Source organism: Carassius gibelio, chromosome A21 (assembly GCF_023724105.1).
Source record: "Carassius gibelio isolate Cgi1373 ecotype wild population from Czech Republic chromosome A21, carGib1.2-hapl.c, whole genome shotgun sequence".
Lineage (NCBI taxonomy): Eukaryota > Metazoa > Chordata > Actinopteri > Cypriniformes > Cyprinidae > Carassius > Carassius gibelio.
This window is the reverse complement of record NC_068391.1, coordinates 11,862,118-11,879,190: the sequence shown is the minus strand read 5'-3', so window position 1 is coordinate 11,879,190 and position 17,073 is coordinate 11,862,118. Positions and strand designations below refer to the sequence as shown.

Here is a 17,073-nt window from a genome sequence, read left to right as displayed (position 1 = left end):
TCTTTCTTTCGCATTTCTGTTTGTTTTTCCATTTGCTTCCATTTCACCCATTGCATCACTCCTGCCAAATCTACTAGTAAGCCTTAAGAGAAGATGGTAAAAGCTTTAATAGAGAGTTAAAGGCTCCATGAAATGGGTTAGAGAGTGCAGTTTTCTTTTCCTGCGTTTGAAGGAAGTTGTATATTTGGAAGGGCTCATCCTTTTTGAATAGCCAATAGGCTTTTACTTCTTAGTCATAAATAGTGATTGGACCTTGAGAGACGTGGTATTTATAATTCACTGAGAGGGTGAAGAGTCTCTTACTAGAGAACATTCGATTGGACAAAAAATGGTGAGGCAAAAAAAATGTATAGATACAGTACGGACATGGATTCATGGATTTCAAGGGGTCTTTAAATAAAAATGTATTGAGAATGAAATGAGTATTTTCGCTTCAAGTGGACTTGTGAACCTGTGCTTTAAAGAACTGTGGCGACTCACATTGTATCTGTTGTTGATCTAGGTTTGCTATGAGATCATTTAGACCAGTATATTCTTTCCTTCCAGTCCTGGAGGCTCAATTGAGAAAATTGCTTATTATCAAAAACCTACAGTAAATATGCACCTGGTTCAACTCAAGTATGCCACATGGAGCAATTAACACTTGATTAATTGAATCAGGTGTGTTAGGGCATGGCTATGAAATGAAAATTCATCTTAGTTCCCTGGGGTCTGTTGATGAAAAAACCCCTTTTAAACTGATATGCTGGCATCTTAGTATATAAATGGCCATTGGTATGTAGATTTCCCCCTAATCAGAGTCTGCAGTTATCAGTTATTGTTTTAAGTCTCAAAACAAGCTATTTATTTCACATTCGTAGGATAGTCGCAACCTCGTTGGCTAATGTTGGTGTTTAATTCATAGTTTGTGTGAGGGTGATTGTTTTACAAAAAGCAATATTAAAATAGTTGAACTGTAGAATGAGTATTGTTTGTTTATGTAACAAAAAGCAAATAACATTGGGATGAAGCCATTGCTAATTTAATTGACAGTATTTTCTTGTTATGGCTCTCTATTGTTCTCATTATCCCTGACAAGGACCATTTGACTTGGGAAGCTTTCTCATGATCATTACATGGCAGAATAAAAAATAGGCATGGGTGAGGCAGAGACTGTATCTCGTAATGATAGTGTGATCTGGTTGTGTTCAGATGAGATTGACGGGGTTTCCTGCTCTTTATCTGGAACTATACCTGCATGAATTTAAGAGATGATTGGCAGGACAAGGCACTTCAAACACTTACTAATCATTTATAAATTTTATATGACAAAACGAGACCACCGGCAGCATCAACACTTCTTGAATTATGGCTTCACAAATCTGGTGACAGTCCAGATTGGGTTTATTTGTCTCGAGTTTCCAAACCAAAATTACTTCTGTTGCAGTTCTTAAGAACTGAGGTTAAATCCTCAGAAGTAATCCTAACAATTGCAGAATGTTTTTGCAAGCTTTCCTTTCTCTCTTTGATTATAAAAAAATCATATTTAAGTTGTGTGTTATGTCAGAAACAATGAATCTTGCTATATCTAGGGCAGAAAATGACTTGGTCAAGCAATAATTCACCCAAAAATGAAAATTCTGTTATTTCTTGATTTACAACCTTGTGTCATTTCAAACCTCTATGCTATTATTTTCTTAATGTCCATGCTTAAAAGCTTTCACCAGCCTAAACTGGTTTGCAGGTTTTGGGTGGTCTTTTAGGCTGGTCCTTTGACTGATTTTCAATGGGTTTTAGACACTTTTTTGGAGGACCTGTAGACCAGCTTAGACTGGTTTTACAGTTTATTTTATTAAAAAAAAATTTTGGCAGGTGGAACACAAAAGTAATTTTTTTCAAGATCTTCACACTGATTTGTCCATACTTAGGGGCCGTTTACAAGATAATGTTTTCAGCAAAAAAAAGGAAACTTTTTATGCATTTTGACTGTTCATTTACACAACAACGTTCATTTACATATTTTTTTAAGCTGGTTTTAAAGTCCTACTTTAAAAAATAATAATAATAAAGACAGCGTTGTCATTTCCTCCTAAACACCCAATATGGGAATCTTTGAAAATGGTGACACTATGCATCAGTAATGACATAACTCCACTATGTTCCTCATATAAAAAGCTATCATATGACTTCAGATGACTTCAAACATAGTTTATGAGTCATATGGACCACTTTTTGCAGTGCCTTTGTAGTTTGATAGACTGGTCACTATGAACTGCCATTGAAAACAGGAAGTTGGAAATTATTTCAAAAGGTTCCTTTTGTATTCCATAGACATGAGTAAAAGCACACAGCTTTTGAGCGATGTGAAGTTAAGTAAATAATGGTCAAAATTTACTTTTGGGTCAACTACTTCTTTATCAGTTTTGGAAGTATGACAGATTGACGTATAAATCTACATCATGTCTGCAGTGAGTGGTGTAGTTTGACGTAGATGGAGCTTCAAGAAAGATGTACGGTAGTGCTCTCAGGTGTGTGTCAGAGATTTATCACCACAGGCCATCCCACAGTCTCAGCCAATAGAGTGCCCAGAGCACCAGAGGATGAGGAAAACAATGACACAAAAGACATTGTTGCCAATAGCGTGACTGAGAATATTTCTCCTCAAGAGCAGAGATCCTTGCCTCTGGCCTCCACAGCCTGTGGAAATTGTAAAAGAGCACTATATAATTCACATTACTGCGGTATGTGCTGCAGGGACCAGTGATTCAAAGCTTGAGAGCTCCCTCTCCATTTTATGTGCTTTGAGCGTGAATGAAAAGGCTGGGATTGTGTATGGAGATGGAGTGATGACAAAGCTAGCTAGACCTGTCACATAAGCGATTGATGGACACCTCTGGGTGTTTTCTGATGGATAATGCCGCCTCTGCAGCTCACTGCAGTAGGGTCATCTCAGGTGACAGCTAAAATATTCACAGCGACAAATAGGGACTCTTTCCCTGACTGTGTGCCAGGCTTTTTGATGGCTAGCCTGTGCATAGGTCACCCCGCTTCCAGAGAGCACGTAGACTCTGACAGAGCCTTTCTTTAATATGAATGCGATCACCACGGACCGCAAAGGATCAGAGAGCACTGCAGCAGGGACTGTACCTATAGAGACCTGCAGTGGAAATGGCCTCCGATCCGAAAACAGTAGGTTATACTGTACAAACATAAAGTAGGTCAACTCAGAACCTAATGTTAAAGTCAAAGTGTGTGAAAAACACAAGGAAGGAATTTTTTATTTCATTTTTTAAATTATGCTTTTAAAGTTGAGGTCTAAGAAATAAAACAATTAAAATTAGTTCTGCATATCAGTTTTCACACATAAACATTACAGTCATCTGTACTGTATTGACTCTATCTCAAATATAACACAGCCATACCTCTTTAATAACACTTAATGCAGTCATAATGGGGCAAAGAAAGCAGACTGTAAAACAGTTTACGTGGCACTTCATCAGATTGTGCTCACTTATTTAGTACTCCTGAGAGATGGTTTAAACTAGGTCTATTAAATAGCACATCTGGTGGTTCTCAGTGTTTGCTCTGCATCAGTGCAGGTGAATGCATCTCTCACAGATAGAAACACAGGCCAGCGACCTAGCAGATGGTCCACGTCCTCAGGTAGAGTTCTAGAGTGCTTTAATTGTGATCACTGCTGCAACGGCATTAACACCCACTTCATTCCCCCTGGCATGAAACACTTACGATATGATAATCCTTATTATTCCACAGAGCAATTTTCTTCTGAGACGCTCTGTGTGCTTTGAACCTCTGCCTCTGCTCTGTGATATCTGCAAAGCACTAGACAATGTAACTGCCCCACAGCATTTCATCAGACCACAGCGGATAATACAGTTGCATTTTAGCATGTATTTTTTCATCTGCAGAGCAGTAGACCAAATTGTAGAACAGATCAGTGTTTTGTGAGATCAATGAGCCTGCAGTGACTAGTTGTGTGCAATTTAAAACACTGGAAATCGGAAAGAAGAAATATCTGAGCTCGTTAATGTTGTCTTGAAGCTAAAATAAATCAGCTTTTTTTATCGCTGTGGTGTTAAAGAGATGGTTCACCCAAAAAGGAAATTCATTTATTCTCCCTCAAGTCGTTCCACCCTGTATAACATTATTTCTTCTGCATAAATGGGGTACTTTTTAAAAATGTGGTCACTCTGGTGCTTTCAAGTTCCAAGAAAGGTGTAAACGCATCATAACAGTGGTCTGTATGACTTCTTAAATATTATGATTGCTTTATGTTACGAACAGGCCAAAATGTAGTATTTTATTTACATGAAATATATTGACTTGCTTAGCTTTCCTTGGCCCATTCATTAGAGGAGTGACTGGTGAATGAATTGTTCTTTTGAGTCGGATCTTTTCAATAAATCATACTGATCCAATACTCGAGTTCAGCTCATTGAATCATTGATTATGGTGTGTTACTTAACAACTCGCTTGATTTTCAGTTAATACGTTTCAGTCCGTTTATCAAAAGTATTGTATGACTTCTTAGGATTCTTTTATTTTTATGGCCTTTATGGCTTTTATGGCCTTTTGATAACTTCATACATCATAAAAATTAGTGTTTCACAGAAGAAAGAAGGGGTGCATATGGGTTTGAATCAACAAAAGTGTCAGTACATGATGACAGAATTTTCATATTTGAATGAACTATCCCTTTAATCCTCCAAGGACTAACTGACAATACTGTTTGCGCTTCAGGCTCCCTTTGTCACCAAGTATCTACAAGTTCCTTCACAACTGGTGCAGAAAAAAAAACAGATTAAAAGAGAGAAGCTTGGCTCTCTTCAGTCAAACAGTCTTTGAAACTCTAACACAGTCTGTCATCTGTCTGAAACGAGGCTCACAAACAGGCTGTGACTCTGCCTAATTGCGTTAAGCTTAAAAGAGGAAACGGGGGATATTTCACCTCCATCATATCACTATCTTCCACTCAAAGTGCTTATCGTCTAACTCCAAGGCCCTGAGGTTCTGTTCAATGAAAACCAGCAATCTTAGATTATATAGAAGAGGGTATATTGAAGGTGAAGCTCTGGCACTAATGCACTTCCAGGAAAATATCGCACTTGGAATCGAGTGGTGTCCTTGCGGCTTGAGACATCTGTACTGTCACGACTCAGCTCGGTCAATCATGCCATTTAAATACAGGTTATTATGTGTGTCTCAGAGCCCGGTAATATGTGGAATGTTATCAACTGAGTTAAATTGTCTGTGCATGTTCCAGAAGTAGCTGGTCTTTGAAATGTGGTTGGTCTCTTGCTACAGCAGGAGTGATGGTGTCATCTATATGTTCTTTGCACTTGAAATCAGCTTGTTTTGCCCACTCGAGAAATGTGTAAAGGGGGTTAGATACATTCATTTGATTAATTATTTGGTTTGATATAACTCTCTGCTTAGTTCAGTACCACATAATCAAACAGTGTAACTGTTAATCTATCAAATACTTCATGACCAAAAGTGCATGGGTACTGTACATTTTATTTTACTAATTACTACAGTTAACACAAGATTTTTTCCCCCTTCCATTGCACTTTATATTAATATAAATAATATAATATTATTACCATTTTCTATTTTTATGTTTTATATATGTAATTTACTCCTATGATGGCAAAGATCAATTTTCCGCTGCGCTTTTCTGATTTAGTGCTTAACAAACATGTCTTCTTATCAGTGTTGAAAGATCCATTAAAGTAATTGTTTTTCAGTATTCTTTAAAAAATAGAAAGTTCAAAACAACAGCATTACTGATTACTGAACTAATAAAAAACATTATATAAAAAAACTAAAACGTTCATATATGTTCCATAAACATGAATGGTAGTGTATACAGTATTACATGAGATTTGAAAAAAAAGTATAGTTATTTCTATATAGTTATTATTATATAGTTATATTATATATTTCAGATATTTGTTTTATATTTACATTTTGAACACTCTATTATCTAACTAAATTAAAACTAAATAATAAATGTGTTCAGTGAACATTTTAGCATTGTGATTAAAATGTTTGGCATGATTTTAATTCACTACTTCTCATTAGACATTGTTACCCATGCCACATATCCGGCTGAATGACTAAAGTCTAATAAGATAAAATAATTTCATGCACATACATTTTTATATTACTCTGATCCAGAGGGCATCCCAGTAACACCTTTCGTGTTCACCTTTGCATACCTTTAGCTATATACTGTAGTATGTGTTTGTGTCTCTACGCTGAGGCACTATTTATTTGGGTCGCATGTACTTCTGCCTGGACTCATTGAAAGTTGCTGTGGTGTGATGTACATTAGTTAGTTGCTATAGAAGTGTTGCAGCATTGGTTCTTTAATTAGTGCGACACGACAGAAGCACATCTCACCATGTTCTCACCATCTTCCAGCATCTTCAGAGACTCCAACTTCCATTCCTCCAACCACTGCCGATCTTAGTGAGTATGCCGACAGTGTGCAGTGTTGTTTGCCACTCTATATCTGCCTGCTACACATTTGTTCGCCTCACCTAGACCAACGTTCGCAGTAGACCGACAACACACGTCTGTGATAGAGAAGAGAGACCGTGTAGATGTTAGTGAGGGCAGGGGAAGTGAGACACTGGGATTGTGCTCATGACCCTCAAGCCTCCATAGAGAACCAACACTAACATCCGCTTGTAGACCAGCTCACCTGTCTAACATGTCACTGCATGGTATACATACAGGAATATGACATGAACCGACATGCTTTTTTTGTGCAAATAGTCAATGGTTTATAAACTCATGATGTGCGCTGATTTATTATGCCATTGGATGTGCAGAAAGTTATAGAAACAGCATGACACGTGCAGTTCCCCTATTGTGCACTCTGAGATATTAATGAAATGTGTTGTGTACTGTCAGGAATGTGGAAACTAATGGCGCTGTCTTCACAACATTAAGCAAAATTGTCAACATTAGCATTCTTGGGAGTGCATGACGTCCCTCAGAGATGCAAGCACAGATGCTTTTATCCGAAGAGATTTGCCATATAGCAGCCATCAGTATGGAACGACCTGTGTTTAAGTGCACAAGTTTTCATGGTTCAAATCGACAAACTTGTGCAATCACCAAATTAACAACAGACTTCTAAACAGCTATTCTGTCTTATTCAGACAGAGAAATGAAAGGGTCTTTATCTTTAGAAGTTGGCAGTTGTTTGATGATTGTTTTCTTAGTTGACTGGACGGTTTAAGATTGCACCAAACTAAACTGCCGAGGATGTCAAAGAAATACAAATATAATAGTGTTTTTTAGGGTTGTATGAGTAGATTGGCAAACAAAAGATCTGTTCTTTTGTGTGATAATGAGTCATAATCAGCATGAGCATTTTAGACTTTCTAAATGGCTTGACAGCTACAGTTTATAAGGAGCCCTGGTGGTCTACAGAAACTCATTTCAAATGGCTTCAAAGTGAATGTTATTGTATATTTATATGTGTAATGTGCTTTTTTTATTAGTACAGTTATTTGTCTCAGATTGAAAACTTAAAGCTGCAGTAGGTAACTTTTGTAAAAATGTATTTTTTACATATTTGTTAAACCTGTCATTATGTCCTGACAGTAGTATATGAGACAGATAATCTGTGAAAAAAATCAAGCTCCTCTGGCTCCTCCCAGTGGTCCTATTGCCATTTGCAGGAATACACCGCTTCCGGTAAGAAACAACCAATCAGAGCTCCGGTCCGTAACTTTTTTATGTGTTCAAAATTTACAAAATGTAAATAATAAGTGAGTACACCATGAATCTATTTTCCAAACCGTGTTTTTAGCCTGTCCTGAATCACTAGGGTACACCTATAATAAGTGTTTATATTTGGACTATTTTAGATTGCTTCGGGGTACTGCGGTGGAGTAACCCAGTACCTTTGTGATTCTTCATAGACATAAACAGAGAGAAGTAGTTCCGGCTACGATGTTCTTCCACAAGACGCAAGCAGTTCTGTTTATTAACCGCTAGAGCATCAAAAGTTACCGACTGCAACTTTAAACACACCTTATTTAGCCAGAAGTTGTTTAGAAACTCTTTAAAAGGGTATACTACATATAGAACTATTCTTGAAAGTAAGTGCATAGCAAAGATTTAGATTTTATTCCTCTTCTGAAAACTTTTAAACAGATTTTAAGCAAATTTGGTTTTTCCTTTTTATTGTTAAAATAAATATTGTAGGCTTTATTTATTTTTTCCTTACTCTTAGATTTTGTATGGCCCCTGGCGTGGAAACCCATGAAATGGTGTGGCTTCAATGAAGCTTCAGTTTATGCATTTTTACATGTAACTTAAGGGTCTGAAGGTTTACATTTGGCATCATATCTAGTATTTTACTTGTATACCACAGACCTCTAGTTTGTGATGGAAAACACTGCTCCTTGTCTTTAGCCTCATCCACCCTTCTCAGCTACAGTCCTGAGCACATATATGTAAACATCTCAGGCTGAAAGGACTGATCTAGGATCAGTTTTTGATTTCTATTCTGATGAATAATCCTGGATCAACATTTCATGGTATTGACCCGGACTCTTCATATGCATGGACAGTCTCTGCTTTAATGCTTCTCATTTGCCCATTCTGTAGCATCCAGGTTTTTATCTGTACGGTCAACATCACTGAGTTTCCAATGAGTTTCCTTTGGCTGCCCTGCTCTGTTTCAGTTGGTTTTACAGCCCTATTGATGCTATTCAGTCTGCACACGCGTTTATAATTCAATGTACAGTGCAAGAGAGCTGTATTAGAATCCTCTTATCAAAAGTGCCACTCGCAGTCAGAGGAAATACTGCTGGTGAAGTGGATTCATAAAGCAATTTGGACCCTATTCTAACTCTCGTAGTTTAAATGGGCTTCAGGAGAGCTGGTACAGGGCAGAATTTTTTGTCAGTACTTTGATTTGTATTTGTGTTTAATATTAAATAAAAAATAAAAACGTGTCAGGAATTGCTTTATGGATCTATACACACTGTATCTAATGTTAAAAAGAAGTGTTTATGATTTATGTTTTCTTTTTGTTGTTTGTGTTTCTGTTTGTACTTTTTGGTCTTAACACGTTCCATGTTTGTGTAATTTTTCTTTCAATGTTTTGTATTTTCCATGTGACCCCTCCCCCCCACCCTTCCACTTTTCCTTTCCACCAATCATGTGCGTGCGTATCATGTGACTTATGACTCTTGCATGGTGCTTCTGATGTCGTCTTCGCTGGTGAACAGAAGGTAATATTTTGTTGATTTTATGTTGTTTTTTTTGTTTTGTTTTTGCTTATGCTTTTGTGTTTGTTTTGTTTTTAGTTTTTGTTGTTGTTGTTTTTTTGGTCCAATTCCCATTAACAGTGAGAACAGACAAGTTAATGAGGGCAAGATAGAGGAAACACCCACCCAGTACCATCAGGATTTATGAGCCATTTAATTTTTGAGTCATTTATCCTTCAGAAGCCTCACACCACCTACTTTATTTGGCTATTTGAAAACCATCAGCCACTCTGCCTGGACAGTAATCCCAAAGCATAGTCTCCTACACATACTGCTAGGTGCTCTGCATAAAAAAGAAACATCCTTTTCGCTTGTAATTGTACAAATCAGTATATAGAACAGGGATAGGCACCTCCGGTCCTGGAGGGCCACTGTCCTGCAGAGTTTAGCTCCAACCCTTATTAAACACACCTGAACAAGGCAATCAGTGTTTTCGGGATTACTAGATAGATACAGGCAGGCGAGTTTTTATGAGGGCTGAAGGTAAACTCCAGGACTGGAGTTGCCTATCCCTGCTATAGAACAATCATCATCCCCTCATTTGCACATCATAAATGCGCATTATATGAAACAACTGTGCTATAGTTGCATTATGTGCCAAATATGTGCATTTCACAAAGACTAACAACAGCTAATTGCATGAGCACATTCACACACACTTTTCTGTCTCTTGTCTCAAGACAGCATACTCAAAGTCTCTCATGCATGTCCTAATTGTACGTCTTTGTCTCACGAATGAACCTTCTCACTGTCCCTGTCTGCTGTTCTTATGTGGAAATGGACAAGAGGGAGAGCTTCACTTCCTCATATTTCAAGAAAATGCTTCTATTCTCTACTCTTTTCCTACCCAAACATTTTTAACGACACACTTGGTTTGAGATGAGATACTGCCATGAGCAGTCATTATTAGTCCTGATCAAGTGGCACAATAATCCATGAACCTTTAATCTATTCCTCCTTCTGCATGGTAGCGCATGTTTGACCTCTTTCTCTCTTTAACCCTAATCTGTCCCTGTTTGCCTTCTTAGCATCTGGAAGACTTCAGCTAACTGGAAATGATGACTGGAACTCAGAAAACCTGTTTAACTGCCATCACTCCTGCACTGCTTGTCTTAAATTAACGTGTCTTCATTTAAATTGCAGCATCTGATTACAAACTTAAACAAGCTTCAATTCATCACAAAGGAAACACCTTAGGCTTCTATTTTCATGCATGCTGAAACTAACTGCCTGATGGCCTAAAAATGCCTCTAACTTAAATTAAGCTTTATTACAGACTACGAAGAGATTTATCAAGATACGAGACCATAACAAACATATATATAGAGTATATAGTATATTTCTGTTCAAAAATTCTGTTAGCAGCAATATGTAATCGTGAATAACCTTTAAAGATTTTTTTTTTCTTTTAATAATGCAGATTATTCACTGGGCTGTCAGACAGCAAGCAGTTTCAGCCCAGATCCAGCCCACATCTGGTATACATGGATTTCACTCGGGCCAGATGTGGGCCGGATCTGGGCCGAAACTGCTTGCTGTCTGTGTCTGAGCATTATTCCCGCTTGTTTTTGTTAAAATATCCAATTGCCTTGACCTAAAATTCATCTCACTTGTCCTGTTTTGTATATTTGAGGTGCATATACACAGTGTCACATCAGTTCCTAATAGAGGCTCTTGTCTAGCAGCTATTTATGATGATTAATGGGAGCAGAGCACTGTGCCCTCCTCCCAGGCTTCTCTAGTGACACAGGTAGACAGCTAGCATTCCAAACAAGCGCCCACACATGTGCATTTCCCTCCCCTTTCGGCCCGCTGATATTATAAAATATAATGGCTGAAAATCTCTAATCAAAGCATGGAGGATAATTAAGGGAGCTCTGTCATTAAGTAGTGGGCAAGTGGAGATAACGAGCTCCCCCAGAGACTGCATTACAGCACCGCTCTCTTCCTCCATCACTGCCACCAACACAGGTCCAGCTCTCATTACAGCCCTCCACATGCCCAAGCGACTCAGCTCCACTTCTACAAGAGCCAAGTGCTTTCATTAATGTTCCATGTTTGGAAGGATGGGAGGCAGAAGTCATCATTATGCTGCCAAAAAGCCTGTGCAATGAGATGTCTCGGCAGTTTAGCCAAAAACGAGAACAGAGGAACTGAGACTTTGCATAGCGTTACATCTCTACCTTTGATCGTTAATTTAAAAAAAGTTTTGGTGCATAATTTAGACCTCACACAACCATATAGCTTCCTTTTAAATCTCCCAGCCGGGTCAACACTGTAAGTTAATTATAAGCTAAAATTATCCAGGAGTTTGATTAGATAACCAATTTCTGCAGCTCATATTCAGAGATAAAGAATGCCTTGTGGATTACAAATCAGCTGTTAAAGGACGAGGGGACATTCACCTGTGGAAATGTGACTGGGTTAGGACACATTTTGAATCGTTTTTTCGCCATTTTCTTCTCAGGGGAACCTAATCCTCCTAAACTGGAGGCAAAGACACTGTCCACAGGCAACGAGATGAAGGTCCACTGGATCAAGCAGGACGATGGGGGCTCTCCCATTAAACTCTATCTAGTGCGCTACAAAGCTGTGAGTATGATTGGACATGAGGTAACATACTTAACTCATCCTGTCGTCTGATTTATTTATACTGCCGATCCAAGAGTGACATGCTTTCAGAGGCAGTGAAGCTCACGGATCAGTGACTTATGAAAGTGTGCACGATAAAAAAGGGCTGGTGGGGTCTAGTTTAAAACACGTGTAGTGTTCTTATAAATCAACTCTTTGTATTCATGTTTTTTATGTTTATACCATTTTTAAAACCAAATATATCCCATGAATTAATGCAGGGTTCTTCTCTGTGAAATAATTTTCCTGTTTTCATGTTTTGTTTTTAGTTTTTCCTGCATTATTCTGCTTGTTGGTAGCACCATGTGCCTTTGATTTGGCGGACATATATCTGCATATATCTAGAAGATGTGTTTTTAAATTCAGTGTATGTGTGAGTTGAATTGTTATGTATTTTTAAAGAAATGAGCTTAAAGTGTGTCCACATGTGTCCGTAGAAGAATCGCCAGGACTGGAAGCCGGAGATTCGCCTGCCCAACGGCAGCGAGTACGTTGTTCTGCAAGGTCTGGAATGGAACACGGAGTACGAGGTCTCCGTCATTGCCGAAAACCAGCGAGGGCGATCTGATCCCGGCACACTCTCCTTCAGGACCTTGCCAGAACCCACCGCCATCCCAGGTACGGCCCACCCCCTAACCTTGAAGCACAGCCACTGCCAGCCTGAGCAGCCAACAGCCCGAGCGCCTTAACCCAACCCTTGTTAACACCATCCTACTAGCAGGTCTTGTTGTGGATTTCACAGGCCACCCTTGTGTCAATTCAGGTTGTGGCCTGGCCTTCCTCTACAGAGTGATTCGACACAATCTAAGAGTAATAATAGTGCAGAGTGATAAATATCTGTGAGAGGTGGTCATGGGTGAAGCCTGGAGACCTTCAGCTCCTCTCCAGAGCCTTGACCCCTCCAGCAACCTCCCCCTGACTCTTGCAGCCGGCTTTATTGCTCATCTCGAAGCGATTGTAGATGATATCAGTGAAGATGAGATTTTCCATTTGCTACTCGGAAGGCAAAAAGTCACAGCAGGCCCGTTCAACCATTCACCCCCTCCACAACGGGCTTGTTTGGTCTGTGCTCCATTGGCAGTGCTGTGTTTTTGTTTTCTTGCGAGCTGCTTCCCCGCTGATAAAAATTGGGCCTTAGATCATCCCTCTGTCTCTTTCTGGAGGCTGAACTGAGGCTCAGTTCAGGCTCATTGTGGCAGACCAATTGAATTGGGCTGACTATCCACCTGTTCTCAGTGGGGATGCATCCTCTGGTTTTGCATGATGACGCCTCATCAGGATTATTTGGTTTAATGCTTTACTGAGGACCTAACAGGCATCTGCCGATGCATGGCCAAGAGACCTGCTTTTTCTCATCCGCTTAGTGGGAAGCAGCCATATAGCAGTGGGAGCTTTGGATCTCGGAGCACTTGTGCAAGACAGGTTCGGATGGATAGAAATGCCTTCCTTTGTCTCTTTTCTCATCTCGCCACACTTACACATTGCAGAGTTGTTAACCTCAATGTGTAACATGTGGGAGTTCAAAAAAGCGGCTTTATTTTTAGCCCAACATCTGCAGTGCATCAGCTGGAGCAGCTGCTGTTAGAAACGATGGTCCAAAAACAGCTGCTCAGACAGAGATTCATGCTTCTCTAGAGTCTTATATTTGGTCCAGCTTGCAGGAGACAGGGTAGAAACTCCTTAAAACTGTCTAGACACTATTATTATCACATGGCACATTCCTTCACTTTGCAGATGGTCAGCACATCGAGAGTTTGGCAAGAATTAAAATAGGGATAATGGGTTGTGCTCAACCCTGGCCACACGACAAATGCTAAAGCTCTACTTCCTGTAATCCAAATCTCCCCGGCTACAGTTGACAAGGAGTAAAAGCTGTTCTAATACAACTCCCGTTATTGTTTGTGCCATTTACATAACATCAGAAAACCAATTCCTTCACCCAGCACTTTATTACAGTATATTGCATCATAACCTGTTTGTTTCGCCTTGACTTCTGTTCTGACTGGGCAACATTTCCCTGGTGTTTGCGACATAGAAAGATGAAAGCTGGTTTGTTTTCCGAATTTCCTGTAGAATGTTTTTCTTGATTTGAATGAATTATAATTCACTCAAATGCAATTTTCTGGCAGCACTTGTTTAAAGCTGAAGTGTGCATTTTATGTAATAATGTCTCATTTTAAAATATCTTCGCTATCTGTACATTAGAGACAACTATAAATAAACCAGATGAATTTCTCCAAAAAGTGTAAACACTGTCTCTGTGGTGCAATTGATGACCACTGGGTTTGGGATGGGACTATCTTTTTGACAAAGCAATTGCCATTTTCTCTTTTATTTTTGCAGCAATTGCAGCAATTACTCTGTTTGTTATTAATGTGGAAATACAGTTTATAGAGGCAAGCAGAGCGGAAAATGCACACTTCACCTTTAAAGAAAGAGAGGATATAAGTTGTATCAAAATTGGCAGTAAAGTATATATGCAATTTCAAATACCAGGACAGTTGCCTGATCTGTGTTTCTTCATTGTACTTGTCTTAGTGTCCCTTATCATTCCATGTTTTCCATCATTTGACTATCGTTGTCCTTTCATTCTCGACTTGCTGTCATTGCTGTGCTTTTAGCATGCTATGACTTTCTTACTTTGGTTTTTACTAACTTGCTGGAAATTTCCTTTGATATTCTTTTCTTGATTAACCTTTTAAACTTAATTTTCAGTATTTGACCTATTCTCTGTCTCTCTCTTTTTTCTCTCTCCCTCTCTCCCAATTTCTTTCCCTGTTTTTTCCCTTCCTTCCCTCCCTCTTTCCCTTTTTCTGTCTCCATGTGTAAAATCGGACATCACCGGATCATCGCATTTTTCAAACATGCACTTTTTGTTTTCTCCTGTGCACTGTCCCTGTGGTCTTTGGGTGTCTTTTTTGTTGTGGTGGTGTGGGATGTGTGGTCTCAGCAACCCTTGGCTGCTCCTCTGTGACGTACGCTCTCGTCACTCTCATGTTCTCCATGCTGACTCTGCTAGTGCTCTCATAAACTGGGGCTCGCCAGCGAAGAGGAGCCCCGTCCACTCTTCAACCCCACACCCTTCAGTTTTTCTGATCCTATCGCAGGCTACACAAACAAACCAACAAACAAAAAAGAATATCAGTTAAATGTATTGGAATTAATTGGAATTTTTAAGTTTCTTATTCATTTTATGTTTAAGCAAGACAACGTCAGTATGTTTGAAAAGTTTTTTTTTTTTTTTTTCAAACCATGGACTTTTTGAAGTGTTGTAGAAAATCTTTCCCTATCAAGAAGCCTAGTTTCCTGATTTAATCTTGATATAATTATTCTAAGGCCCATTTAGGAGATCAAGTCCTAATTTTCATTGCCTTCATTAATTTTAATTTTTTTTATTCTTTCGTTATTGTTCTTTTTATTATTAAGATATTAACTAATTTGGAAGAGTTTGTGTGTTGACATGGAAAGTGTGTTTTTTTTGTGACAAACTGTACATAATTTTAGATTCTGAAAATATATACTTTCTTGTAATGGACTTTTATTTACATTTTCTTTTCTCTGCTTCTTACTTGAAAACACCATTCAAAACTAATGCTACTGCTGTTAAACTCATTCACGTCAAAAGTGTCATTTTCAACAGTGTAATTTAATTATGTTCTGTAATACATTTTTTGTATACACATACGTGTATGGTGTCCTGCAGTAATCATTGTGAGTTTTAAGAAAATACGGTAAGCTAGATAGATTGTTTTGATTATTTTGAGTTTCTAACGAACACACCATGGATTTGAGTCAAAAACTCACGACAGCGAGTTGCATGGGACCATAATGTGTGACCATTTTATGTTTATCCCATGATGACATGGTGCTCAATGTCGGTTCATAGGGACCCACAGAGCTTTTAACTTTTAAAGGGCAGGAGTGTACTGCGGTACTTCTGATTGACCATCTCTACTCTGAAATGCTAAATTCCTTAAGGCTGTTTTTTCTTGCTTAGACAGGATTTAACATAAACACCCCCCCCAGACTGAATTTTAGTGTGAAACCCTCAAGCGTTCTTATGTGCATGGCACCACCTCCGTTGTAACCGTATAAATCAATTTTGAACATTAGCGATGGACAGATACAGGTATGGGCGTTGCTTGGCCTCCAGCCAGCTGTCCGTCCATATTAAAGAAGATGGTGGTCAGTTTACACGTTCCAAGGCTGCTGGATGCCATCGAGAGTGGAAATGCGAGTGTCATTATTATTCAAGACCTATGCAGGCATTTCCTAGGAGTGTGTCAAGTGCAACTAATGTATTTAAGTGTCTTACAGTATAAAACCTCATATATTTGGCAGGGTTATGGAAATAAATGGGCGAGGGAATGGGGGTTGTTTGTTCAATAGAATGGAGTAGCATTTGTTTCCCATTTTGGAATGGATTCTCATGGTAATAAAGTGATGCGCCCTGGAGGTTTGACTCCTGGAAACGCATGTGCCAATCATTTTGTCATGCTTATCATTCATATGCAGGTGCGTCTCCGTCTTTAATCGTTGTGTGTTGGTGCTAGGTGACATTTCATCAGAAAAGCAGCACCCCGTTTGGCCAGTCTGGGATGTTTAATGCCACTCCGGATGGATTATCGGCTTCATTCAGACTAGGCAGAACCAGAGGCAAAATGACTTGAGAATCCAGACTTGGCACCGGCAGAAGTGCCACTTGTTCACACTTATCACTGAGAGTGACTGGAAACGGAGGCAAGTGCCAAGTGTGGAGGTGTCTAAATAATCAGAGAGTCCTCAGAACAGACTGAAAATTTGTAATGACCATGCTGTAAAAGTTAAAATAGGTTTTTAGGGAAGAGTCACAATCATCAGATGTCTCTGGAGCTAATAAAATTATGATCTTCCAGTTGCTTTATTTAATACGTTCATAATAATATTCAACACAGGAGGTTAAAGTTTGGCTTGTTAGCATTAGCTAGCAGCTAGCCCCTGCCATAACTACATTCCGAGCACACAAAGCCTGTTTTTTCCATTGATGGCTATGCAAAATTAACCACAAATTAATTTGCTAGTACTTTTGTATTCTATAGAGTACTGCAGCCGTGATGTCAAAACTCAAAAGACTAATTTGCCAAGAGTTTTATAATAGTAAACATAA

General features: G+C 38.9%; 1 protein-coding gene across 6 annotated transcripts in view; it reads left to right on the top strand.

Moving 5' to 3' along the window:
- The window catches only part of LOC127941933 (neural cell adhesion molecule 1), a 193,237-nt gene that overhangs the window by 164,262 nt on the left and 11,902 nt on the right, over positions 1 to 17,073 (top strand). For 4 of the 6 annotated variants that reach the window (XM_052537424.1, XM_052537425.1, XM_052537426.1 and 1 more), the window contains 2 exons: positions 11,764 to 11,888; positions 12,365 to 12,545. In XM_052537424.1, coding sequence (XP_052393384.1) covers positions 11,764 to 11,888; positions 12,365 to 12,545 — 306 coding nt within the window. Of the gene's footprint in view, positions 1 to 11,763; positions 11,889 to 12,364; positions 12,546 to 14,877; positions 16,412 to 17,073 lie in introns of those variants that run through there. The other 2 variants (XM_052537428.1, XM_052537429.1) reach the window with 1 other exon arrangement.